This window comes from Gadus chalcogrammus, chromosome 16 (assembly GCF_026213295.1).
Source record: "Gadus chalcogrammus isolate NIFS_2021 chromosome 16, NIFS_Gcha_1.0, whole genome shotgun sequence".
Lineage (NCBI taxonomy): Eukaryota > Metazoa > Chordata > Actinopteri > Gadiformes > Gadidae > Gadus > Gadus chalcogrammus.
Window position 1 is genome coordinate 17774677 of NC_079427.1, and position 27848 is coordinate 17802524.

Genomic DNA, 27848 nt, shown 5'->3' on the forward strand with positions numbered 1-27848 from the left:
TGTCACTCATGCGTTATGTGCTCCTTGCCTTGTGCAAAGACACACAAACACCATGGACATAGAAACACACAAACACACACAGACACCAACAACATACAAACACACACACCATCAACATACAAATACACAAACACCAATATACATGCACACACATGCTATTTCTTCTTCTTTTTATCTTCCCTCTCTTTTTCATTGGCAAAAAGTCTTAGTAGTATCGTAGAATGTTACATATCTGCTCTGTAGTCATCTAGCTGTTCACTTAGTCCACACTTTAGCTTTATATTTGGCCATCTCCTTAATAACCCCTCCACCCTATCAATCTCCTCTTCATCTCTCCGAAGGTCTTTTACCCACTCCGAACCCTGTGGAGGTTTCTCTGACGGCTCGGCAATTAAAACCTGGTAATGCTGACACGAGCAAGAAGACGTCAACGCCGTATTCTCCTGACTCCAAAAGGAAAAAATCATGACGCTCCAAAATCCTTATTTGCGTCGTCCACGGCGCAGACAGTGAAATGGCCTTTGACCGAGTCGCGGAGGGTCTGCCACAGCCACTGTCGCCGTTAACAGTGCGCAGTTAATCATTTGAGAAACATTGATATCATGAGGGTCAATTCTATGTGTATTGTGTCTCACTCTTTTGGAGTTTAAGTAGAACTAATGGACTGAAATGGGATGAGATGGAATTCTAAATGCATATTTTACATGCATGTTAAGATGTATTTTGCGAGGTAGTCGATGTTGTAAAGATATTATAAGTTACTGTACCATCACATAGTTTCTGCACTATCCCCATCCTGGAGTGTAAAGTTCAGTAAATTATTCATACATTCACTCGAAAAAAAACAAAACATCCTATTAATCTCTGTTGTATGACACAAAGAAAAGGTGAACAAACCCAACCAAAAAACGTTTGACCTCGATATGTTGGACCATCGTCAGATACTTTTGCACAATAACACTAAGGGGTTTCATAACTGTGTATGAGAAAAGTTGTCTCTATTGCTACCTAAGGGATCACAGCTGGGCTTAGACAAAGGCATCAAAAGCTATTGTAAATGGCAAAGCAGTTTTTCAGCATGTTCTCTACACACCACACTACATCATTTAACTTAATTTTATCATCTGTTTTATAACTTTGCAAAGCAGTCCTATAATAGTGCCTTGTTAAGGGAATGCTGTTACGTCAATATAAGTAACGATTTGATTTCCCTATTTTGCTTTATGAGACTATATTATTTATAAGGTAATCCCATGCACCTGCAAGAAAATTGTTTAACCAAGGATTCTGTTTTTTCATCCTACAGTTATGCAGCCTCCTCATGGATGCCTATATGTAGGCTTTGGGCATGGGAGATCACACCCAGTGCCTTCTGGTTGGGGGAAGAGCACCTTAGTCACTTGACTATGCTGAACCTTGGGCTAATGCCCACCCTCCACTCCATTCTATCATAGTTAGATACACATATCATATATTTTTGAAACCTGTGAAAGTGTCCTTTAAAGGGAGCTAAACATTGCTAATGATACATTACTTGAGGACTAGCCCATGAAATAACAAATAATATTTTTTGTGAATTACTGTCACCTTTTGCGATTCAGTGCATTGTATCGTTTAAAATTGCGATGTTCAAGAATCAAACATGTTCGTGTGTTTGTGTGTGTGTGCGTGTGCGTGCGTTTGAGCACTCACGCCAGGCGGCTGGTCCTTGGCGAACATGCCCCAGGTGTGGTAGTTGAGGTTGTGTCTGTAAGTCTGATGCTCCGTCTCGCCGAAGCCGTACACGTACTCCGAGGACAAACGCGTGGAGACCTGGATGAACATGTCTGAGAAGGTGAAGCCCGGCACGGCCGAGTCCCAACTGAGCATGGAGAGAGAGAGAGAGAAGGAGAGAGAGAGAGAGAGAGAGAGAGAGAGAGAGAGAGAGAGAGAGAGAGAGAGAGAGAGAGAGAGGGGGAGGGGGAGGAGAGAGAGAGAGAGAGAGAGAGAGAGAGAGAGAGAGAGAGAGAGAGAGAGAGAGAGAGAGAGAGAGGGAGAGAGAGGGAGAGAGAGGGAGAGAGAGATAGGTCTAAAGATATTTGCTTGACTGCAAATGGTCAAAAGCAGAGTGCAATAAGACTGCAAGAAGCAAAAGCATCTTACTCATTCAACCATATCTGCAGGGAATACAACTATTATAACCAAAACATACACACATGAAGCAAACAACTGTAAGTGGTGCTTCAGAGCAGAACAAAAGCAGACCTCACTGACCACTTAGCATGTGCTGTCCGGACCATGAGAAATATGAAAACACATTTTTCAATTGTTACATTTGTGACGTTAGATCACATTTGTGACGTTGTCACCTAGAATGAGTTTATTTCATGCATACATTACAGACCCAGGGAGTTTGGTTAAACCCCATCTATGAAGGACCATAACCATATCACATAGGTTCATAATAGTCGATAATGGCAGATATTATTGTATTGTTTCACTGTGAACACCCTTACATGTAAATGTTTTACCTTAGTTGCTGACAATGGACTCCTAGGAACTATGCCATCTTCAAATATGCGACCGGCTGAGTGAGCACAACTAATAAATCCAACCCTTTTTGGAACCCCCCTTCATCGTGAATGTTTTCCTGTCAAAAGGCTTCCGAGAACTCCAGGGTCTCAGCGAGACCACGTGACCGCCCAGGTCCATTATAGCAACCCACAATACAAGCAGCAACTGTGAAATGAGATGTTGCACTTGATTTTCAGCACAAAAAAATTCCCTTCCGCCAGTCCAACCTGCCGCCACTTCCTCCTCCGAGCTCAAACATAATCCATGCCTACCAAAGCCCTCTAAAAAAAATCCATCTCTCCCCATGGACGTAGTAAAACCCACATCTGCTGCAGTACTCACATGGTGGTTTCCGTGCTCTTTCGGATCACCTTGATCCCAAAGGGCCTGTTGGTGATGACGACCTTGTACAGCCTCTTGGCCTCGCTTGTCTCTGGAGTGGCGGGGACGGAGAGAGGAACCGGGACCTCGTAGCGCTTGTTGGACGGATCCCAGATCTATCACAGACCACACATCATAGAGACACCAAGGATAGATATAATGGCCCCAAGTCGTAGTTGGTTTGTTGTGCGTATGTCTGTGACATAGTAAAGTACATATAAAGATTGGTGTCTGCAAGGAACCTAGATATGATTTGGTTTATATTTCTACTTGTGTGTTCCCAGCTGCAGGAACCCGAAGATAAAACAAGCACAAAGTGCGGCTTTTGCATGAAGATCACCTGATGAAAGATGGACACCACGCCACACACATACGTGGTGTCCATATACAACAACACACACCTTGAATTGCAGCATGTGTTCGCTGTGATAGCGGACCTCCACGCGGAGTTGGTCAATGTCCGGGGAGCCTGGGAGTCCACTGCTCCCATACTTCCCGTTTCTTGTGATGTCAACGGTCATTCCCGAGTCCGCCTCGTTAATTATATTAGCGCCGTAGCCGTAGTCCTCAGGATAGAAACACCATGGAGCGCCTGAACGGGTGGTAGGCTAAAAGGAACGGGGAAAGACAGCGTTTAGGGAGCATTCATTCTCAAAATAATTAGTCATCTTTTGTAAATGGTAAATAGACTCCATTTATATAGCGCTTTTCTAACCAGTGGCCACCCAAAGTGCAGATGGCTGAAACGTTCACCCTTTCATGTACACATTCACTTACGATGGCAGTGTCAATCATGCAAGGCAAGCTCGTCGGGAGCAGTTTGGCGTTAGGTGTCTTGCCCAGGGACACCTCGACACTCAGCTAGGAGGAGCTGGGGATCGAACTAGCAATCTCACGGTTTCCAGCTAACTCGCTCTCCTGAGCCGCATGCCACCCCTCAATGTAAATGTGTTACGTGCTGCAATGGGATTTACTGGTTGGATGGAAGGACGGATGGCGGGATGAATTGCTTGTTGATCAGGTGGACGAATGGATGGGTGGACAGATTAATGTTGTGTGGGTCTATGTTGGGTTGAAGAATTAGCTGAACTGTGTTTGTGTGTGTGTGTATGTGTGTGTGTGTGTGTGTGTGTGTGTGTGTGTGTGTGTGTGTGTGTGTGTGTGTGTGTGTGTGTGTGTGTGTGTGTGCGTGTGTGCGTGTGTGTGTGTGTGTGTGTGTGTGTGTGTGTGTGTGTGTGTGTGTGTGTGTGTGTGTGTGTGTGTGTGTGTGTATGGGTGTGTGTGTATTCTGCTGTGTCCCCTACCTCCCAGAGGCAGCCTCTAGCCTTGCAGCTGTCCTCAGTGGCCACTTGGCCCTTCTGTGGGTAGCAGTCAAACCTCTGGTACTCAGCCCCCCCCCTTTGCCACGCCACCAGGTACGACTCACCCACAATCAGCTCCAGGCCGCTCACCACCAGCACCTGGCGCGTTTGCAAAGCACAAATTAACAAATCGTATACAATATAGTACAGTACAATATAATAAAATGCAATACTTGTACTGATACTAATGTAAACGTACCGACTATCCTACTTATTACCAGGAGAGAGATTGTGGAGCCATGAACGTGGTGAATACAACATACAAACCAACAACACACGCGGTAGACCAAGGAAAGAGACATGAGATTATCACAGAGAGCATCGGGGACGGGACGCACTAAGGTGAGTTCTATGCATTAAAGTGTAGAACACATGCTCCCCCCCGCCGCATGTAAAGCCAGACAGAACAGCCTGACAGTCCCGTTTGGCCGCTGAACGTGTTGCAAAACATGTCACGGTGCAGCTGTTGTAACATGCCAGCATCGCAGACGTGACCATGACAATTTTTTCTCCAGGCTGGAGAGCAGGACACGTCGAGGATGATGGATGTGTTGCTAGGACAAGGGTTTAACAAACACCACCCTCCTCCTCGCCCCCCTACAGGAAATGATTACTGCTATGAGTCATTGACAAGTGCTTACATGAGCGGTGGACCATACAGACCTTGAAGGGCAGATACAACCATTCACAAACACAGACAACCACGAAGACATTCATACGCACCCACACACACCCCCCCCACACACACACCCCAACACAATGGCAGAAACACAAAAGTGCACACTTGAACAAACCTGCACGACTTGCACAAACACAATTGACAGCAGTTCTGACACCTTATTGCCGGATATTCATAATGCCCAGGAAACGCTGTAAGGTCAAGCTCTTAATTTAAGTTATCCACCGCTATCTCTGCCTGTCTCTCTGTGTCTCGCCAACACACAGACAAACACATACACACACACACACACACACACACACACACACACACACACACACACACACACACACACACACACAGACACACTGCTATTTCTGAAACTTAGGTTAACCTTGAGAAGTACAGCATCATGGATATCTTATTGAAACAAATGGGATCAGCTTACAGTCCCCACCAATGTCAGATTCATCATGACTGCATAACGTGACATATATTTATCTATATAGATATATTTATAGCTATATAAAAATACAAAAGGTTACGTAACAAAATGTAAGTCAATACATGTAAGAAACAAATGATTGGGTGTCGTTATCGAATTATAGTTATTATTTTCTTATTTTCTATTTTCATATTAAGCATATGCCGCAGTAACCAACAATGTTTATATATTAGTTTGTCGAATCTATAAATGTATTGATTCAGAACTGTGTCAAGGCAGAGGTGTGTCCAGTGATTGACCAATCACTGGTATTTACACAATGCTGTGGGAAAATAACAATATTTATATATGTAAATATATAATTTAATCTGAATCTTAAGATATTAACAGATGCATATGTATCTTTTTAAATGTATTTATTTTCTTGCCTTTTCTTCATTAATTCAATCACCAAATCAAGAACTTTTGCTATGATTGCCAGCGTGCTTTTGGGTGCTTGCCTAATCCCCCCCTGTTTGGGAGATTAAGCAGGCACAACGCTGTGGCGTCTGCGTGCAGCGCTCACCTTCTTGACGGCGTCGTAGCGGATCTGGTTTTCATTGAGAATGGTGATGGTGTTCCCGTGGGTAACCGTCACCAGCGGCGGGGGCTGTGGCACACCCAGGACCTTGATTTCCCCGAACACCAGGCCACCCAGGTCCTTGTAGCCGGCATGGGTCACCTGCATGGTCAGAACTCCCTGCAGCGGGACGACACCACGTCTCATCAAGCGGTTTATCCAGAGCGTGAGGCTTGCGTTAATGCTATTGTTTTTTAGGTGAAGATCGGTTATTCGACTTCAAAGAGACGATAGCTCATGTTAAAGGCACCCAGTGCAACTTTATGTAAACATTCAATGAAAAATAAACATTCAATTTCTAGTCTTTTTTACACGTAGTAAGTTTCAATAACTCCATACCATTACATATCGACATTCAAGGAGCAAAGTTGAGACGTCGTTGTGTGGTGAGAACTGATAGAAAATCGTAAACAACAACAATCGCCGGTGGGGAGAAGCCATTTTTCCATTGACTGGAAGCCTGCTTTATTTATTGTAGGTTACAAAAAATAAAGAAAATGGCGGCATTGTTGTTGTTATCGATTTTCTATCAGTTCTCACCACACAACGACGTCTCATCTTTGCTGCTTGAATGTCGTTATGTAATGGTATGGAGTTATTGAAACTTACTACGTGTAAAAAAGACTAGAAATTGAATGTTTATTTTTAAGCCTCGAAAGTTGCACTGGGTGCCTTTAAGATACTCATCGGGATTTGCGATGGACTTTCAAAGTACGTCTTACGGAGGTAAGAAGAACTTTACCTGTCGGTAACCAAGTAGAACTGTGCTCAGGGGATTGCCAGCGAAAACAGTGAGGCCGGAAATCAAAACAAAATGAGGCTATAAATAGTAGGCCTAGAGGATACTTACGAAAATATATTATTGAAATTGAAGTATTGGCTTCTAGATGTGTCCTTTAGTTTCTTGACGACAAGCTCACATTTCTTGATGGATGGATGAGAACGTTTTGTCATTGGAATTAAAAGGCAATACAACCTCAAAGAAATTGATTTCCTCTGCAAAGATGGATCAAAATGATTCTGGGGAATTACCTTTCAGCTATTTGATCATAAGCTTGATATGCTATATTGCATAGTGCTGAAACCTTTTACTGAAACAATCAATGAGGAGCAGCTCACTATATCTCTTTCTCATAAGTAATGGCAATGACATTGATATTGACAATAGCAATATTTGATAAACAAATAATGATATCTATAATAATAATATAGTAATAATAATAATTATTATTATTATTACATTCACAATCATCTAAAACATTTTGTGTCACTATGATCCTCTTCATCAACTGCCTTATCAGCATCTTCAGCATCAAATTCATTATCCTCATCCTTACCATCATCATCATCATCATCATCATCATCATCATCATCATCATCATCATCATCATCATCATCATCATCATCATCATCATCATCATCATCATCATCATCTCACTATAATGAATATCAACATATGCACTAAAGGGTCATCCTTATGAACCTGAGGCAAAGGTCTCTAGTATTCTCTATACAGTGTCACAGTGTTCTAAACACATTTGAATCGGTAAGACCAAAATACCAAAAACAAGAGAAAACAAGTCAACGTTTGCAGCAAAACCAAACTAAAAGGAAAGCATCACAAGCTTGGAAGGGATTTCACAGGTTTATATGAAGCAGGAACACAGCGCGTGACCCTGCATTGCTTTTTACATGGATCAATCTTTCTTGGTGTAAGAGGGAATGTTGTTGCTAGATTGGTGTCTATATAGTCTTGTGGTCCAAGACTCTTGATTCAAGTTCACAAGCAATGTGTGGGATGGATCTGAAAGCTGCGATGAAAGTGTGTAGGTTGAACAAAATACAACTCACATCATGAACAGAGAAGTTGTAGTGGATGTGGTTCCCATTTTCAACGGTTGCTGCAACAGAAGAGCATGACATTAAAGACTTTGTCACGCTTTTCTGTTTCTTTATTCCTTTTCCATGCCCCTTCCTTATTCCCTCCCACCTTGCGTCATGTTTTTCTCCTTTCCAAGTTCTTTAACCTTTTCCCCAAGTCCCTCCTTCCTCCCTCTCTCCCTAGCTCCATTTCTACCTACCTTGTTTTCTTCCTTCATGCATTCGTCCTTTATTCTCTTCCCTCCTTTCTGTGTATCTTATTGATTCCCTGGGTGCATTTATTTGTTTATGTTGTTTCTCCTTCGTTCCTTTTTCCGACCTTCCTTCCTTCCTTACTTCCTGCCTCCCTTATTTATATATTTTCTTGTTTACTTTCTTCCTCCATCCCTATTCCTATCTTCTTTCTTAACTTCCTTTGTCTTTCACTTATTTTCTACCTTCTTTACTTCCTTCCTCCCTAACTTATTTCCTTCCTTCTCTCCTTTTAACCTCCCTACCTTCTTTCATTCTATATTTCCTGTCTTTCTTCCATCTTTACTTCCCTCATCCTTTTCTTCCTCCCTCCCTTACATACTTATTTCATTTCTCTCTCCCTCCCTCCCTCCCTCCCTCCCTCCCTTCCTTCCTTCCTTCCTTCCTTCCTTCCTTCCTTCCTTCCTTCCTTCCTTCCTTCCTTCCTTCCTTCCTTCCTTCCTTCCTTCCTTCCTTCCTTCCTTCCTTCCTTCCTTCATTCTATATCTCCTTGCTTTCTTCCTGCTTTACTTCCTTCCCTCTCCACTCCTCCAACTCCCATGTTCAGGCAATAGAAACACAATTCAAAGACACACAGTGTCTGTGACATTAGTCCGGCATTGATGTGACCAGACCCCTCCGGTTAATAGATACCCGCAGACCACCGGTGTTTAAAAACACTGCGGCCCCTTCAAGTGATGCTGTCTGCACTCTGTGAGATAAGCGCTTCAATTCAACGCTCATAAACGATGCCTGTAATAAGAGGTGTAAACGGAGTGCACACAAACTCACACACACACACACACACAAACACATGCACACATGCACACGTAGAGACACACACACAGATAAACGAATCACAGTAAAAGAAAGCGATACCTCTGGAGTCTCCATCATCCCAGAATAGCTCCCCTGCTGCGCGCTGGTTGTCGTCAAGAGCTACAATCAAACCCATGGGGTTACGCCGACTAGAGGAACGCACACAGAAGAATAGCTTGTTACATCCAGATACATGCCGGCGGATGAATACATAAATGGGCGCACACACACAGACAATGTTCGCATACATACGTTTTTATTTGGTATGCGCTGAAATGATTTATCAATGAATGTCTGTCTCTGTGTTTGTGTTTTTTGTGTGTGATTGTGTGTGTGTGTGTGTATTATGTGTGTGTGTGTGTGTGTGTGTGTGTGTGTGTGTGTGTGTGTGTGTGTGTGTGTGTGTGTGTGTGTGTGTGTGTGTGTGTGTGCGTGCGTGCATATGTTTGTGTGTGTGTGTGTGTGTGTGTGTGTGTGTGTGTGTGTGTGTGTGTGTGTGTGTGTGTGTGTGTGTGTGTGTGTGTGTGTGTGTGTGTGTGTGTGTGTGTGTGTGTGTGAATGGGGATGTGTGTGTTTCTATACCTGTATGTGGTGGTGACAGCAGGTGTCTGGGTTGGAAGTATAGCCCCTCCTCTGATGTGTAACCCAAGCTTGTCCGCTGGTAGATACATGTCAAAATGCTGTTTCCTGGCTTTCACTAGGTCCCACTGATTAGACAGAACATAAAAAGGTTATTTATTTCCCCTAAAATGTCTGGCCTGGAGCCAGAGACTTTAAATGTGTCTCTACTGTGAGATGTACGCTGATGGATAGAAACTAGGAGTTGATTCCCCTCGATAAAGAACATCGTAACGCTATTATGGGTGAAATAGTGGACGAATAGGAAAAATCCCATTTAAAAATAATTTGTAACATTTGTACTACAAAAATTACATCAATTAATTGGTATTTTCATGAGGATTTGTTGATTATTATTTATCTTATTAGTAGTTGTATTGAAATAGTAGAAGCAGAAGTAGTTTGTCAGTGTAGGTTGTAGTAGTAATATGTATATAGGGAAGTGTATAAATAGGAGTTATAAGTCTTAGGAGGTCTTGTATCCTTGGGTTCAGTGGTCATTGTGCAGGATAGACTTCAATCACATTTAACATTGTGAGTTATAAACCCCCCAAAAAAGACAAAGAAAATCGAATGGATTGATCTGGTTACTTCAGTGTGGAATCATGGAATCACAGACAGCGTCAAGTGTCATACTACCCCTTCTCTAATACCCAGTTATTTATACTGTAGAACAGAATGGATCAACAATGTCTTGTGTGTCCTTTTGGGAGAGGGACATAGAGAGAAACTAAGACGAACACACAGATTTCACTTTTCTCCTGTCTCCCTTCCCTTTACTTGCATATCTATAAGAGCCTAGAAGGAGCACAGTTCATTTCTAAACCCCGGAGGACTCAATCCTCATGCTGGCCTAAGACAATTTAAAACTTGCTCTCTTCCCTCTATCTGTTTTTCCATACACTCTTGCCTTTCCTTCCCTCCATCATTCTGTCTCTTCTCTATTCTCTCTAGTAGTGCTCTAATTCCATTTTCATCCTTTTCTCTTTCCATTCTAATTTTGTGTGTGCATGTGTGTGAGTGTATGCATGCTTGTGCATGTGAGGCAGTTTGTGTGCTTGTATATGTGTGTGTGTGTGTGTGTGTGTGTGTGTGTGTGTGTGTGTGTGTGTGTGTGTGTGTGTGTGTGTGTGTGTGTGTGTGTGTGTGTGTGTGTGTGTGTGTGTGTGTGTGTGTGTGTGTGTGTGTGCGGCGTGGTACAGTATAAGGGTGTGTGGGCCTGAGTTACTGGAGCGTCTATAAGCAATTTCAGATCTTATCTCCACCTCATTGTGAGCTTTAAGGAGGTCCTCCTCTCCTCTCCCCATCCTCCTCTCCCCTCTTTTCCTCTTCCCTCCTCACCTCTCCCCTCCTCCCCTCTCCTCTCCACTCCTCTTCTCTCCTCCCCTCTTCTCTCCTCTCCCCATCCCTCTCTCCTCTCCATTCCTCTCCTTTCCACTCCTCTCCTCTCCATTCCTCATCCTCTAGTCGCCCCCCCACTCCACCCCTTCATGTGTGTTTTCATCCATCCCCCATTTTCTCCCAGATCCTCCCTATTGTATCTTTCTCTCTCACCAACTCCTAGCCATTTATCACACGCCCCCTTTCCCTGCTTTCTACCAGTAGAACAACAATGAAACACGCACAGAGCAGCGCCCGGGCTGTTTCCCTTCCTGACTTGTTTTCTCCTGTCTCCTTTCTTTCCAACTAACAAACCTTCTTCCGGCCCGTCCCCAGCAACATATTCCCAACAGCCAAGGACTCTTCCTCCCCATCCAACGAAAAAGGCAAAAAAAAAGAAGATAATCACAGGGGGACCAACCGGGGACGAAGGCCCGTGGCAAGACAGCCAATCTAATCACTCATCAGATCAGTGGCCGCTTTCGCAACAACAGCCGGCGCCGCTGCCCCCCCCCCCCCCCTCCCCTCCCCTCCACCACCATGTAGGGTCCCGCAGGAGCTCAACACCTCTTTTATCTCCCTCAGATAGTTCCCCTCCTCTCTTCTTCTCCTTCTTTGTCCCCGTCCCCTCGTTCACTCCCTCTTTGTCCTTCCTCTCACTCCGTCTTATCTTAACTCCGAGTCTCTCTGTCTCAGACAATGACGCCCACAGCAGCGGCGGCGATTCGTGTGATACATGTTCCCCGTGTTAGCCTGTTAGAAAGAGGGTGTGTGTGTATGTGTGTGTGTTTGGGCGAATGTTTGCGTGTGCAATGTCTTATAGTTTTTTTCCAATTGGTCTTGGCTACATTAGATGTTAAAGTAGTGATTTTTGCTATATGCTCCTCACATGTTGCAAAAATAAGATGATTTATGGGCATGTAAGTACTGAAACCTATACTTTAAATGAATAAAATAAATTTCAATGAAAAATAATCATTGTGATGTAGAAAAGTCTGTTTCAGGAGCATCAGTGAGAGACAATGTTGTGAACGACGGCGTGTGGATAAATGAAAGGGATATTGATCCTTATCCAAACTCACCGTGTCGTAGTCGTACCACAAGGCGTCTGGGATGTAGGCTCTCACCGTATCCGTCCACTGCACAACCCAGGAAGCAAAAGGTCATTCACTATGAGTTCCCAAACCAGCTATTGCAGTGATTACAGTTATTGTGTTATTTATCCATTAATAGAGGACAAGAAAAAAAAAAAAGGTTTCAGTATTTAATTGTGTTTTGAGATGTTATATAGTGACTTGTAAAGTCTGTGGAATGAAGACAGGCTTAACACTACTAAAAATAGTCACCACAATATGGGCAAAATATTAAGTACACAAAGACTGATGCATGTGATGATCAAATGAGGATTACTTTGTAATAGAACAAATATTTTTAATTAATGACTAAATAAACTGTCCGTAAAGGTAGTTAAAAATATAACCTATTAAAACGTGTTGAAAAGTGATGCCATGTCTTTGCCATGAAAAAAAACTGAACCCAGCTAGCTATGGGTGGCAGACCTTGAAAGCGAGTTGACAGTATGGGACATCGGGGGAGAGGTGAACACAATGGAAGATCAGAGAGAGAGAGAGAGAGAGAGAGAGAGAGAGAGAGAGAGAGAGAGAGAGAGAGAGAGAAAGAGAGAGATGGAGAGAGAGAGAGAGAGAGAGAGAGAGAGAGAGAGAGAGAGAGAGAGAGAGAGAGAGAGAGAGAGAGAGAGAGGGAGAGGACATGAAGTGAACTACAAAAACAGTACACAGTGACATATGTCATCTGTGTACACTGTGGCAGTCCATCAAAGGTGCCCATGGCGCCATTGTCTGCCTTCGATCTTTCTAGAAACTCCTACAGCCGCCTCGCTATCTGTCTGCGTCTCTGTTCTCCATCAATTCATTCCGGTAACGTGTCCAATTTCATTTCCCACATGCAGTCATTGTGAACAGGGAGGAAAAATGGTCAATAAATAGCTAAATAAAAGTTGACAGGAGACCAAAAAAAGGATTAAAGACAGAGACTAAAGTACAAAAAAAGGGTGGCCGACCATGCGACCGACCGCATCACTTTCAAAGTTCATCCACTGCTGGGACCGTTCCTTCGCCTGTCAGTCATTCCCTGCTCCAGGTAGATGATTGGCTGTCACAACTGCTGCGTGTACCCCCTTTGGTGGGTTAACGGTAGCATAGGTTAATGAATGCACCCCTTAACGTCCATTCTATTTCTTTTGCTGGCGTCTGGTTCCCTCCCACCGGCCATCACTCACTCTCACTGATGAACGGCGAGGGACTGGGAGGAGTGAGGAGCAGGCGCTGGTGCTAACGGTGATTGAGCGGGACGGGGGCGACGGCGGGGCCTGTGTCCCCGTTTAGAGCGCTGAGAGCCGGGGAGGTGAAGGCTGATCGGATGGGGATAACAAGTGTAAACGGCGGTGGCTGTGATCGCATCAAGCACGTACGGCCTCTCATGGCACGTTAAAGGGGGAGGATAGAGATGGCTAGAGAGGTGAGATAAAAAGGAGGGGGATGAGGGTGCAAGGGGAGGAGATAAAGAGGGAGAGTGCTGGGGGAGAAAGAGCAAGAGAGGACTGCGACATAGAGATTATGAGGAAGGAAGGTAAGCGAAGATGGGAACGACGAGGAAGGAGAGAAGAGGGAAGCAGAGAAAGCGAGAGCAAGGAAAGGAACGAGAGGAGAGATGAAGGACCGGAAAGACTGGAAAGAGGAGCGAGAGAAGGGTAGGAGGAAAACAGAGGAGAGGACGGATATGTGTACACATAGTGTTAGAGTGGCAGGGAGTGAGTGAGGGAGTGGAGGAGAGATGAAATGGGATGAGATCACAAGGTTGAGCCGAGTGCAGCTGATTAGGAGAATGCAGATGAGCTGCAGGAGCGTTTGATGAGGCGATAAGATCAGTAGAAAAAATAAAAGGGCATGATAAGTTGTGCAGAGGGGGGGAAAGGCCGTTTGCAGGAAGGCCGGAGGGGATGACAAGAGAGATCCAAACAGATTGAGACACTGTGTGTGTGTGTGTGTGTGTGTGTGTGTGTGTGTGTGTGTGTGTGTGTGTGTGTGTGTGTGTGTGTGTGTGTGTGTGTGTGTGTGTGTGTGTGTGTGTGTGTGTGTGTGTGTGTGTGTGGGTGGGTGTATGAGGGAGAGAGAGAGAGAGAGGGAGGAAGAGAGAGAGAGATATTGCAAGCATATCAGAGGGATCGGTGTGAAAGGCTGGAGTCTGATCAGAGAGATGTTGCTAAGGAATGATTTAAGAGTGAGGATTGAGCCAGTAGGTAGTCAGTTGGCGGAGCATTTCAGTAGTGGTCTTTAAGTGCTTACTTTTCAGAGGTTAAGTCTTATTTGAGATAGGTAACTCACTCAACATCCAGCACTTTCTTTTGTTGTATTTCACTGGGAAAGTGTCGGTTTTAGGGTGGGAGGTGAAGGGGGAGAGAGTGTACTCTGAGCACCCACGTCAACTCACAGACTACATGGGACTGGTGTTGTTGGACCAATTGTCGCAGAGCGGCTCAAGGTGCAGTTTGGCTGAGGGCCCTCGAATGGCACGTGTTGAAAAACTACACAGAGAAATGTCTATGTGGTTTATATCGCTGCTAATTGCAGCAAACACGCTAATGTCGGGCTGTTTTCACAGTCAGCCAGGCCACTTCTCGTCACATTGCGGAACCCACTTTGAACACAAGCCGCTCTCCACTATTCTGTTATTCGTGAGAGGCCATGCTAAATTGCTTATTAATCAGGCCACTTTGACATGACCACAATCTGCACGCTTGCACACACACGCACACCACACACACACACACACACACACACACACACACACACACACACACACACACACACACACACACACACACACACACACACACAGGCTAACACACACACACACAGGCAGGCTCACACACATACGCACACTCACACACACCCTTCCATCTACAGTTCTAATCTGTCAGTAATGAGGTCACAGCTCTCATTAGAGCTCAGAGAAAGCGGGGGGATATGAAAGAGAGGAGAACTCAGGGTGTTGGCGGGGGGCGTGCCTGCCTCTCCCTATGGAGGTCAGTAAGTTTGTGTTTGCGCACAGCGTGTAGAAGCATTCGCAATAAGTCCCAATTGCTTGCAGATTTGAGACCGAATGTGTGTGAGTGCAGGCGTGCGTGCGTGTGTGTGTGTGTGTGTGTGTGTGTGGGTGAATATCTGTGTGTGTGAAGGATTTTATGCATATGTGTGTGTAGTCATACCGGGTCCAACACAGGTGTGATGAGCAGATGTTTTCCCCAAAGGAACTGCCGGTCCACTGTCCAGCTGGCGCTATCAGAATAGAACCTGCAAAGCACGGTAGAGAAGGGGTCTCTCCATATCACATGCATCCACCATTAGAAATCTGACATGGCACAACAATGATAAACCGACATAAACCCTTGTTGGCACGACTACCGATGACTACAAGACTAATTGATTGGCTGCTTGATGTTTGTATAATTACTGAGTGTGTCGTGTGTAATTTCTTCTTGGACCAGAGGAAGACTAGCTGGTCATCAAGGGCGTCAACAACAGCAAATACACCCTATATTCATGAATACACCATTTTGTTTTGCTCACCACTACAGATATTGTGCACGTCATACATGTGTCTGTCCTCATTGTAGTTGCTCCAATATTCAACAATATATTATGCAAATAACATGTGTGCGTGTGTGTGTGTGTGTGTGTGTGTGTGTGTGTGTGTGTGTGTGTGTGTGTGTGTGTGTGTGTGTGTGTGTGTGTGTGTGTGTGTGTGTGTGTGTGTGTGTGTGTGTGTGTGTATGTGTGTGTGTGTGTGTGTGCGTGTGTGTGTGCGACGGACTCGTGCATGAGGGGCCTGACGACGGTCTCCCCCGTGGTGTGGGCCTTGTAGAACAGCGTGTACAGGTAGGGCAGCAGGGTGTAGCGGATGGTCAGGTAGTGTTTGGAGCTCTGCACCAGTGTCGAGTTGGCCCCAAACACAGCTGGATCCTGAGGCTAGAGCCGGAGAGAGAGGGGTAGGGGGTCGGGGAGAGAGAGAGAGTGAGAGGGAGGGAGGGATGGATGGATGGATTGACTTAATGGAGGGATGGAAAAAATTGAAAAATTTAAATAACAAGGAAGGAAAGTAAACTCATTACCGAGTTGGTTTAAGAGGGAGGGAGAAAGATTGGAGAGAGGGGGACGAGGGAATGAAGAAGAACGACGCAAGGTACAGTTTATAGAGAGGGATGGAATATGCAAGAGGGAAGATTATGGTGATGAGGCAAAGAGAGCAATGGAAAATGGAATAGTGGGTTGATGTAGAATAAATGATAGACGGATGGCAGGGTGGTGCACCCGTAGTGAGCGAGTTTAAAAGGGTGGTGATTGGCAGACAAAAGGGGGTGGGGGGGTGTAAAAGGTGATGCATAACGAGAGAAAAAAAGGAATGAAAAGATCACAGGGCAAATAAAGAGAGAGGCAGGGCAGGCATTTAAAACAGCACTTCAATAGCTCTTTGGTCTTGAATGGCAAGTATGACAAAATAAATAAAGGACATATTAAAAGAAACATTAAAGATGGTTTCATCATTCTATGTAGCAATGAAGGCATGGAGCAATAGAAACCTCTCAATTTGAGAGGTGAATGGAAATGTACATATTGAATTATTGAATAAATATAACTTTGTAATGTAAAGTAATGCAATTTAAAGGAAAAGTGCTGTCTTAATTGATATGTAACTGAATGTCTGTATTTTGTGTGTGCATATTATTCCACATCATATTTTCAAAATGGTTTCAAGACACAGTAATTACACTAATTAATCTCAGGTAGTTGGGGAGGAAAATCTTAGGGGCGTCATTATCAATGACGCTAGATAGATGTTATCATTACAAAATGATTTATAACTATTGATATGATACATAAGATAGCGATTATGATTATAGATAAGCACATTGAAGGAAGTAAAATAGTAGTTTTAAGTTAGCATTATTCCTTAGATCCATTGTCATTATCATTACTTTTATCATTATTGTTACATCATTATAACTTTAAGACCAAAAACAACAGATTTCAAACAGATCTTTTTAGGAAGAGCAGCAATGTTGTTTTGCACAGAGCAAAACAAGACGTTTGTGCCGGTGATAAACTGAAAAAAGACCTTGCTCATCTTGCTAATCATTTACGCCCTCGACGCCTATGTTCGTGTGTGTGTGTGTGTGTGTTTGTGTGTGTGTGTGTGTGTGTGTGTGTGTGTGTGTGTGTGTGTGTGTGTGTGTGTGTGTGTGTGTGTGTGTGTGTGTGTGTGTGTGTGTGTGTGTGTGTGTGTGTGTGTGTGTGTGTGTGTGTGTGTGTGTGTTTGGAATATGGCCTCTCTGGCCTTCTGATGAGAGTAGTGATTAGGGCAAAGCAAAGGTCACACATTAGCTGTCTCATTTACTGGAAATCGTACTTCAGATTCATCATCATCATCTCCCTGTCCCTGTCCTCAAGCTAATAGAAGCAGAGTATTATCACCCCCTCCCTTTGTCTATCTCTCTCTCTCTCTCTCTCTTTCTCTCTCTCTCTTTCTATCTCTCTCTTTCTCTCCCTCCCTCCCTCCCTCCCTCTGTGTCTCTCTCTCTCTCTCTCTCTCTCTCTCTCTCTCTCTCTCTCTCTCTCTCTCTCTCTCTCTCTCTCTCTCTCTCTGTCTTTCTCTGTCTCTCTCTCTCTTCCACACGCTTTGTCTCTGACACACTATGCTATTTTTGAAGCAGGGAAATGTCATGCGTTGATAATGGTGCAAGCGTCCATTTTCACACTGCTCAGTGCTCCACAACAGATTTCCATCTCCAAGTTTGTCATGACAACCAGAGCTAAGCATAGAACAAAAGCAAGACCTTCAAGGTAAGGTAAAAACTAAAAAACTCTAAACTACATAGATTAAGTAGAGGCAAAACTAAAATAATGTGATCGATGACCCCAAAAACATTAGTTCAATATGACGTTTAACACAGTTCTGTAGTCAAGACGAATATCAAACTCACTAATGCTTTTTGCTGTAATGAAATAACCAATGAAACTTTCCACAACAGTGATTCTGTTATGGACATTGGAGGGACCCATTGAGACCTGGCCTTTTGTTTCAGAAATCACTACGTAAAAGCCTCAGGTTTTCTGTTGGCTGCCATATCCCAGAAAAAAGCTATTGTGATCCAGAAATTCAACCTGAATTACACATACTGTCTCACTAGCTATTTGACAATAATAACAGGCTTTCGTGTAGCTGTTTTTCTATTCCCAACCTCCGACTCTGATAGCGAGACGCTGCGATGACTTTCCCTGCAAAACGTGTCAGCATGTGTGACGGCCCTTTGGCGAGAAACCCTGGCAGGTACATTTGTGCGTTCCTTGTTTGTTGATTATATTCTCGGTCCCTGGTCGGACAGATGCGAGCAACAGACCCTGCAGTGTGTGGTTGTTGTTGTTGTTGTGGTCGAAGTGCCACTCCTGTGCATGTGATGTGTGTAGATGTGCTGGTTATATTGTGGTGTACAGGGCTGGGGGGGGGGATCCTGACCTTGTAGCCCTGAGCGTTGTGGTTGCGGCTAAAAGGGTAGAAGGCCCCGACTTGCATCCAGCGACGGCACAGATCCTCGGTGGTGTTGTCGAAGAAGCCGCATATGTCAGCGCCGATCTATAGGAAAAACAACAGCATGAGAAAAACACACACAAATATGATTTAGTTTGGCGCGCACACACACGCGCGCACACACACACACACACACATGCACACACATGCATCCGGCAGACACACCATACACACACGGTCGGACACACAGAGGGACACATGGGGATTGGAGATGGATGCTGCGTTGACATTTACCCAGAACCTGCAGTATAGTGATGCTTTTTGCTGTGTTGTTGTTGCAATGGTTGTTTCTTGTCTTTGGTATGGGTTTTTTTTTGAAGAAGAAGAGGAAGAATAACAAAGATAGCCAATCAAAAATAACAGAGGCATGTCTTGTGTCACCGCAAATGATTTAGGAAAGTCAAATTGACATAATGGATCTTTTGGCAGACGCTGTTCCTCTTTTCAGTTCAATTCAGTCTAGCTTTATTAGGGGTATATATGGACAGTGTTCTTTCTTTCAATAATGGAACAATGGAGCCTAAGAAAGAAGCTTCACTTGGTGGCCAGAGAGAGTCGGCTCGTTATTGTTTACTGACAGACATATTTAACAACACTCTCAATGGGAGGGAATTGATCGAAACCCTATTTCCTTTGCTCTCCTGTGTGGATTATATTGTACGTGTGTGCGCCTGTGTGTGTGCATTAGTTTGTGTGTGTGTGTGTGTGTGTGTGTGTGTGTGTGTGTGTGTGTGTGTGTGTGTGTGTGTGTGTGTGTGTGTGTGTGTGTGTGTGTGTGTGTGTGTGTTTATGTGTGTGTGTGTGTGTGTGTGTGTGTGTGTGTGTGTGCGTGTGTGTGTGTGTGCCTGCGTGTAATTGTGTGTGTGTCTGTGTGTTTGTGCCTGCGTGGATTGTGTGTGTGCACGTTCTAGATAATTGGAGGAATTTGACACAGACCCACCAGGATAAAGGTTGGCATATACAAAATCACCCAGTGAGAACAGCTGGAATTAATGTATGTGCGTTTCCCTTTGTGTGTGTGTGTGTGTGTGTGTGTGTGTGTGTGTGTGTGTGTGTGTGTGTGTGTGTGTGTGTGTGTGTGTGTGTGTGTGTGTGTGTGTGTGTGTGTGTGTGTGTGTGTGTGTGTGTGTGTAGCTGTATTTGTGTGTATAGTGGATATGATTAACACCTACCCCCAGTTGCGCTCTAACTGCTGTATGCATTCAATGTACAGAGCCATTTCCCTGAGGGTGAACAAACCCATCCTTTCTGTGTATCCATGTTTCTCAACTAATCTTGTGCACAAAGATGTTTCCTGCACTTTTAGATGTCAACGTGTAAATATGAATATTTACACCTTGTATTATCATACCAATCTAAAATGGATTTCATATCTGTAGGACGGACACATTGCATGTTATCTCAAGATGAGGTGTTAAAGATGATACTTTAGATAAATTCCTTCTAATTCCTTTATCTTTTCAATTAGCTTATATTAGTCCCTGAGCCGAGCAAGCACAGGAAACACGCTTCTAATATGAATATAGTCTGGACATTCACACAGCGTTTTCTCATAAGGTATTACATAATGGTTAAGGTTTATTGGGAAAGGCCTGGGATGACCTGTCCTAGTTGGTATTCTGCTTGGGTTACAACTACTGTTACTTCTACTGCTAGTATAACTGCCAATAACAAAATACCAACTTCCAAACACAATAGACTTGCCACACGTTCAGCGAAGGATAAAGCACTATCATTCCAAACCATTGTTGTATAAATAGCAATTCTTATTGCATGGCACCAATAGTGTCATGTAATAGTAACAGTCTGTACTCTCTGAGTCCGTACTGATACTTACGTAGGGAACCCCAAACAGGCCAAACTCCAGCATGCCCGGGATGGCCCATTTTATGTCGTTCCAGTTGGCCGCGTTGTCCCCAAGCCAGTGACCCGAATACTTCCCCACGCCCGGGAAGGAGGAGCGGGTCAGCATCAGGGTCCGGTTTTCACCGAAGACGCGCTCCAGAGCTCTGTGGGGCCGGGTGAAAAGAAAAGAGTAGGAGTGAGAGAGAGGGAGGAGGACATTTTAATGAGAATCAAATACCAATCAACTGCATGTGAGAGAGATTGGGAGAGAGAGAGGAAGATAGGAAGAGACGAAGAGACGAAGAGAGGTTGATCATGAAAATGGAAAAAATGTAAAGCTGAAATAGGCCTGTGTATCAGTGAGAAGGTAGAGAGGAAACGAGGAATAGCGAGAGACAGAGGGATAGGGAAAGACAGGGGGGGAGAGTGTGGAAGAGAGGCAGAGAGAGAAAGGAGAGATATAGAGTATCAAAGATAGAGGAAGAGAGAAAAAGGGGAGAGAAAGGGAGAAATAGAGAGTATCAGCGAAAGAGGGATAAAGAGCGAGACAAGAGAGGGAGAAAGGAATAGGCTGTGTGTGAAACACAGAGAGAGAGAGTGCAAGGGAGAGAGATAGAGAGGATCAAAGGAATGAGAGACAAAGAAAGAGTGTGTGTGGGTGAGAGAGAGCGAGAGAGAGAGTGAACACGAGAGAAGGAGAGTGAGAGAGAGAGAAAGACAAACAGATCTGACAGGTACAAACCCAGATCTAGGTGAAGCGCCTTTTTTATTTTTCTATTTGATGAAGGGATCGAAGCGCCATTGATTTTGAGGACAATAGAAAGCCCTGATGATGTTTACAAAATGTGTCTCCTGCCAATAACACATTTTAATTAGTCGACGGAGGGAAAAGAGAGGCATGCCAGGAGGAGAGAGAGATAGCTTCAAAAGATGAGCTAGCGTTAAAGCAGAAAGAGGTAGTAAGCACATTTTTACTTCACAGGGCTTGTGACTCATGCTCTGCAGGGCTTGTGTGTGTGTGTGTGTGTGTGTGTGTGTGTGTGTGTGTGTGTGTGTGTGTGTGTGTGTGTGTGTGTGTGTGTGTGTGTGTGTGTGTGTGTGTGTGTGTGTGTGTGTGTGTGTGTGTGTGTGTTTGAGAGTGTGTGTGTGTGTGTGTGTTTGTGGGTGCCTTTGTGTCTATGCTGCTTTCATTTGACAGGCAATATGCTCCATCTGGGGCAAGCCTCACAGCAAATGTTGCCGGGAGCGTCTGTTTTGATGGTGTGATTAGTGTTCATTTCAGCCTCCAGGTTCATTTCGACATCCTCAACTGGGCCTCACTATCATTATGGGATGGTTGGGCGCTCAAGGTCAACTCCCGATCACAAGGGTCAGCTCTATGGTGCCATGCTGTGAAATAGCATTATCCTCATCAGCCCCCCAGATTACTCATCAATCGAGCACCAGATTAAAAGCAGTTTTTTACAAACATACCCACATACTTTCACTTCCATATATCCTACTTCTGAATGCAGTTTGTCACTTGCATTGATAGAGCCCTTGGTGCTAAGTAGTGTTGCTCTTTTAGGGTTAGGGTTAATTAACATGATAATCATGTTAATTATAATATATTATATATTATATAATAATACAAAATTGGCATCAAAGTAATCAGAACTATACATTTACAAACTGACAATGTGACGAGACATGATAATAAAGGATTACCATTATGTACCCTCCTCCATAGCTTGACCCCAGTCCAATAACATCCCAGTAGAGGATAACATTAAGCCATTCACACACTGAACATAAAATCCACACTGCCGGACACAGTTTGGGACGCTATTGTTGTGTCCAACAATTGCTGCAGAAACATCAACTCTGCTTCAATGGGCCGTGCGGGAGGGCGGGACGTGTTTGTTTGTGAGTGTGTGTAACAGCATGCTTTGTTTTTGGCTTCGGCCAACAGCTCGGAGTAAACAGGACCAAGAGTCAAATTGACAACCGAGTATGTGTTTATGCAGCATAATCCTACGTTTCTAAGGGCGAATGGTTTAGGTGCAATTCTGCAAATGGCAGACCTAAGCAACATATCACTGTGCTGTCACTTCCACCACCAGGTTGAATTCCGCAGCTGGGCTGGCAAAAAACAGCAGTATCTGCCTTCTAACCGGTGCCTCAACATCCATCCCATCTCTAAACGATGAGCACTATTTTGTTAATGAAACTTGATACTATGATTACAGTCTTAATTCCATTACCCCCTTAGAGACTTATTCCCCATGCAGGATGTTGATGCTGCGGCTACATAGAAGATTTGTAGAAGTCATGCTCTCGTAAACTCCAACGCTGCGCCAAAATGGAAAATCCAATCTCTCCCGAGGGACGCCTGGCCTCATTAAAATATATTACTACCCTTACCATGTGGGGAACCATTGCCACTTGGCAAGCGCAATATTTGAATTGTATTGCTATGGAGGGCTGTAGTTCATCCCTGTCTTTGTGTTCACAGCTGCCAAATTATCTCCATAACACAATGCCATGGACATTAGTTAAGTTGTGTTGGAGACAGTTTGAGCATCTGACTATAAGGATATTGCAGTTGTTACACAAATAAATTGGGCTAGCTAGCCCCTACTGGCACTGAGGAAAAATGTGGCATCATGTGTTTTGTTCATCGATAGTCAGCAATAAAGAGTGGTGCCCACTTCTCAGTAGCCAGCACCATGGAGTAACCATAGAGACTGTGGACATCGTAGTGGTTCCCCCAGGCCTGCTTGGCATCCATGCAGAGCGTCTTACTGTACATCAGTCCATCCAGAATATCTGCAGGAGGAGGAGTAGGAGAATTGGCGGGGGTTGGAAGTGGATGGAGGGAGGGAAGTGATGGGGGGGGGGTGAACAAAAATAAATTAGGTGTGAGGTGGAGGAGGATGACAAGAACACAGCATGAAAGAAAACAGAAGAAGAAATAATAAGGTCAGATCATCGACCAGATGATGGGAAAGAGAGAGAGATAGAGAGAGAGAGAGAGAGAGAGAGAGAGAGAGAGAGAGAGAGAGAGAGAGAGAGAGAGAGAGAGAGAGAGAGAGAGAGAGAGAGAATATGTGATAGAGAAGACAGGAGAGTTACATTGGAGGGAATGGAGAAGAATGGCACTTGGAGGACAATACAGTGAGGGATGTAGGGGGGAGTAAGTGAGAAGAGAGAGAGAGAGAGAGAGAGAGAGAGAGAGAGAGAGAGAGAGAGAGAGAGAGAGAGAGAGAGAGAGAGAGAGAGAGAGGAGAGAGAGAGAGAGAGAGAGAGAGAGAGAGAGAGAGAGAGAGAGAGAGAGAGAGCGAGAGAGAGAGAGAGAGAGAGGGAGAGAGAGAGAGAGAGAGAGACTTTAGAGGAGAGCAATAAAACAGGGGAGCCACGGGATTTAGCCTTCCCCAGTTATGATCATCTGTCTGGGACACCGTCAAAATAACAGACATGGAAGAAGAGCAGCCATTTTCAAAATACCACACTTGGGACTCAACATTTGGAATTACTCTTCCAGTGGGCAAGAACTGATTTTGTGGGCTATTAGGGTGTAAAAAACAAGAAGAAGGACACTTTTCAATGCGTATTCCACTGTGTTGTATTGGGGGGGGGGGATTTCACTATTGCTATTTGGTAATAATGCTAACGCTACTAATTCCTGCTACTAATTCATAATTAATTAGTTTCCATACATTTCGACACTGCTATGAATGCTTCACAACATACAACAGATGGCATTAAAAATCAACTCTCTGTGATACAACCTGGATTGTATCGTGCTAGCCAAGTTAGGACTTGAAAGGATAGATAGAGAAGTTACCCATTTGGTTCACAAAGGGTAAAGAATAAGCAACACCACAGGAAACACTGTGTATTGTCGGCGGACACATACTCGGTGTGAAGGGGGGGTTGTTGAGGTTGTTGACTTCACAGCCCTTGTTTGATCCCTGGTCGAAGCTTGCCACCTCATTCATGTCCTGCAGATAAAGATCATCAAGGGTCATCGAGGGAGAGCCTATCCGAGCGTTTATTGGTGCAATCGTTCATGGGTATAGCAGGCAATGCATTTGATGTCAAAGCTACATATTTACTGAACGCGCAGGCCGACTAAAGAAAACGTATCGAACGGCACGCCAATCGTGGAGCGACGTCAGGTAGACTTACGATCCAGAGCGCGTCGTGTTTGACCTCTTGGGAAAAGCGCACGTACTCATCCACCCACCAGTCGATACAGTTGGTGCTGGTGTAGTCTGGGAACACGGTTTCTCCTGGCCAGACCTGCCACACAAACAACCATTGTACCGCACGTTCTTGAATGAACAAATGTGATCTAAATGCATTTGTATCTTTCCATTGCTTCTACTGAAGCCTGCATTTGAATTGTCAGTTGTTTTTTTTGCTTTAAAGACCCCAGTCTAAAGGAACTTTGACTCATGAGACACAGATCCAATGTCCCAGCCTGGCCAGCGTACGATTTAAAAATATTTTCATTCGCAACTTTATGTAACTTTATGTGATTTATGTATTATAAGAGTGAGTTTGTTTGTTCATGTGCATGCATTAGTGTGTGTGTGTGTGTGTGTGTGTGTGTGTGTGTGTGTGTGTGTGTGTGTGTGTGTGTGTGTGTGTGTGTGTGTGTGTGTGTGTGTGTGTGTGTGTGTGTGTGTGTGTGTGTGTGTGTGTGTGTGTGCATGCACCTGTGCCTATTGGTGTGTGCATGTGTTTGCATGCACCTGTGTGCGTGTGTGTCTGGGTGTTTGTTTGTGATAGCGTGGTAGATATTACATCTGAAGGTTGCTCAGCTCTCGCTATCTGTTTCCTTTACCTCCTTCGCCAATCATTTTACTACCCTTTTTCTAGCAAGGACACGGTCACACGCACAAAAACCCACACACAAACTCACACACACACAACGAAACCACACGCACACGCACACACCTGAAGCTTAATAAAAAAAAACACACTCACACAAACACACACACACACACACACACATATACATAAAGATTTATAGGCAGATGTTGCTGGCAGGTGGTGAAAACCAAGGTCAGGTTTTATTGATAGTTGCTCATTGTGGCCATCCTTCTTCAACTACATCTTTTAGCTCAGTCTCTCTTCTGATGCCTAAAGTCACTCTAGATTCCACCACATCAACCCTCTGCTGTACCATTAAAAAAGTATCCTAGTGTGTTGTTTGTTGATCTCTGAATGGGACGTGTTCCGTCTAAATAGTTAAAAGATGTATGTGTGCCGCTTTGCCTTTTGAATGGTTAGCGTATCTCCCATTTAGTTCCAATAATTAGGAGGGATGCAATGCATGGTACCATTTAACTCAATCAAGATCCAGGGGAATTAAGAGTGACTTTCCAGAAGTCATCCATTTGGTGCCTAACATGATCTAGAGAGCAACCGAAACCATGTAGGGGACCTATTATGCTTTTTTGACTTTTATGACCTATAAACGTTGTTATAATGATTGACAGTCATGTTTAACCATGCTAAAGTGTCAAATCATGACGTACATGCATTTCGACGTATTCCCTGCTGACAGTCTGGGGTGGCTGTGCAGAGCGCTAAACACTCGGGACAACGTTTGTGATTCACTTGTTCACATTTCCGGGAAATCATCTACGTAGAGGCACTTCTGCCACGCCCCCTTATGCCTGGTTAAATCTGCCCGCGCGCGCGCTTCAAGGAAGGTAACCAATCACAACGGAGTTGGGTTGGCAGGAGGGGGGCGAGGGGGCGGAGAACGACGAAACCGAGCGTTGACAGAGAATGCTGAAAGCGCCCAGATGAGAGGAAGAGTTTCCCGAAAATCTACATCGTTTTTTCTGCTGTGATTCGTGTCAGGTTGCGCTATAGGAGTCATTAATAAGAAATTAAGACCAGAAAAGTAGTATAATAGGTCCTCTTTAACGTTTCCCATCTGGCCCAAACCTCGATGGATCTACACTTCGAAAACTGTCTCACCTGTCTCAGGAAATATACATCAATGTGTTCTTTATCCTCATTTGGGCTTTATATTGCCTTTAGCCGCATCGGCATGAAGCAAACACAGGACACAAATGGCTCACACAACTATTTAAAGATTGAATAAAACTGTCTCAACTTTCATCATGTAACATTTGTGGGAATCATGTACTGAAAGCCTTGCTGTCATACACTTTGCTGTCTGATTTGTTTTTATGTTGCGTTATGCCCCACTGAGTCCATCTGGGATTTGCCTGATACATGCAAAGAAGTGTCACTTCCTCCCTGTCCCTTCACCTGCTTCACATCACTTTTTGCTCTGCTGACGCCAAATAAAAATGTTTTCTGTTTATTTAAAAAAAATTGCTGCTAATAGTTTCACATGCAACCCATTGTAGTGTTAGTTTATCTTAGGTGACTAGCTTTCCTTAAAGCCCTTAAATGAAAGATAAATATTGAACGGTATTCTACGGTACGTGTTCAATGTTACTATGCAGATACATGTAAATGAATTTAGGAAGTAATTGTCTTCGAGAAGCACACGTTCACCCTATAACCTTATCTGATACATATGCATTATGTAATATGTACGGACACATGCTCTGAATTCTGTGATGCAGAACGATTAAATGTAGCAATGAATACGTTTGACCAGCTGCAATCATCGCCAAACAAAGGTTTGCTCAGGCTAATAACAACTCACTATCTTGAAATAAATGTTTGACTACAGTCCTTGTCTGAAGTGTTGACATATCTACTATGGGAAGAAACATAAAATTATACCATACGATACAAATGTGCTTGGCTCACTTGCGGTAATTTGAAATACCCAGATTTCAGTCACAAATGCATAGACCTTTCTTGCAAACTGTGGCAATGACATATGGACTGCATTGCATCATGCACAGGCGTATTGTTAGAATCAGTCTAGACTAGATGTAAAAAAAACTCCAGAAAAACACACAAGACGATGCCAAAAACAACTCACCGCTCCCACTAGGGGTGTTTTGCCATCAGACTCAGTGACCCATGCCTTCTTGGCTGTGCCTCTGTCATAGGAGCCGTAAGGAGCGTCCCCTTGCAGCTTACTGGTGGCTATCGCAGGGTCCTTAGACAGAAATACCACAATATTCATACCCATGGTAAACAGAATGGTCACTGCTATTTCAGTCCCGTTACATCACATTCAAGGTGACTGAAATCTATTGGATTTATTGGATCTGAAATTCTATTGGATTTGTTGGATCTGAAATTCACACACTCAATCCATTTACTAATTTAATTGGTGAGGCGAGGACTGAAATCAAATGTGGAAAATGTACGGGATATGTTTAATAGATATAGAATAATCTCAAATAATAATCGCTGATTGAACAATCATATAATTAATGACACATTATTAGCATTTCTTGA

General features: G+C 44.0%; 1 protein-coding gene across 2 annotated transcripts in view; it reads right to left on the bottom strand.

Annotated features, from left to right (window-relative positions):
- si (sucrase-isomaltase (alpha-glucosidase)) overlaps positions 1-27848 on the bottom strand; it is a 67376-nt gene that overhangs the window by 22127 nt on the left and 17401 nt on the right. For both annotated transcript variants that reach the window (XM_056611095.1, XM_056611096.1), the window contains 17 exons: positions 27424-27543; positions 24627-24740; positions 24355-24439; positions 23147-23264; positions 20449-20620; positions 18540-18656; positions 15840-15994; positions 15235-15319; positions 12029-12085; positions 9531-9655; positions 9009-9097; positions 7869-7918; positions 5964-6137; positions 4239-4394; positions 3336-3542; positions 2896-3050; positions 1693-1861 (listed from right to left, as the gene is read on the bottom strand). In XM_056611095.1, the coding sequence (XP_056467070.1) occupies positions 1693-1861; positions 2896-3050; positions 3336-3542; positions 4239-4394; positions 5964-6137; positions 7869-7918; positions 9009-9097; positions 9531-9655; positions 12029-12085; positions 15235-15319; positions 15840-15994; positions 18540-18656; positions 20449-20620; positions 23147-23264; positions 24355-24439; positions 24627-24740; positions 27424-27543 (2148 nt within the window). The remainder of the gene's footprint in view (positions 1-1692; positions 1862-2895; positions 3051-3335; positions 3543-4238; positions 4395-5963; positions 6138-7868; positions 7919-9008; positions 9098-9530; positions 9656-12028; positions 12086-15234; positions 15320-15839; positions 15995-18539; positions 18657-20448; positions 20621-23146; positions 23265-24354; positions 24440-24626; positions 24741-27423; positions 27544-27848) is intronic.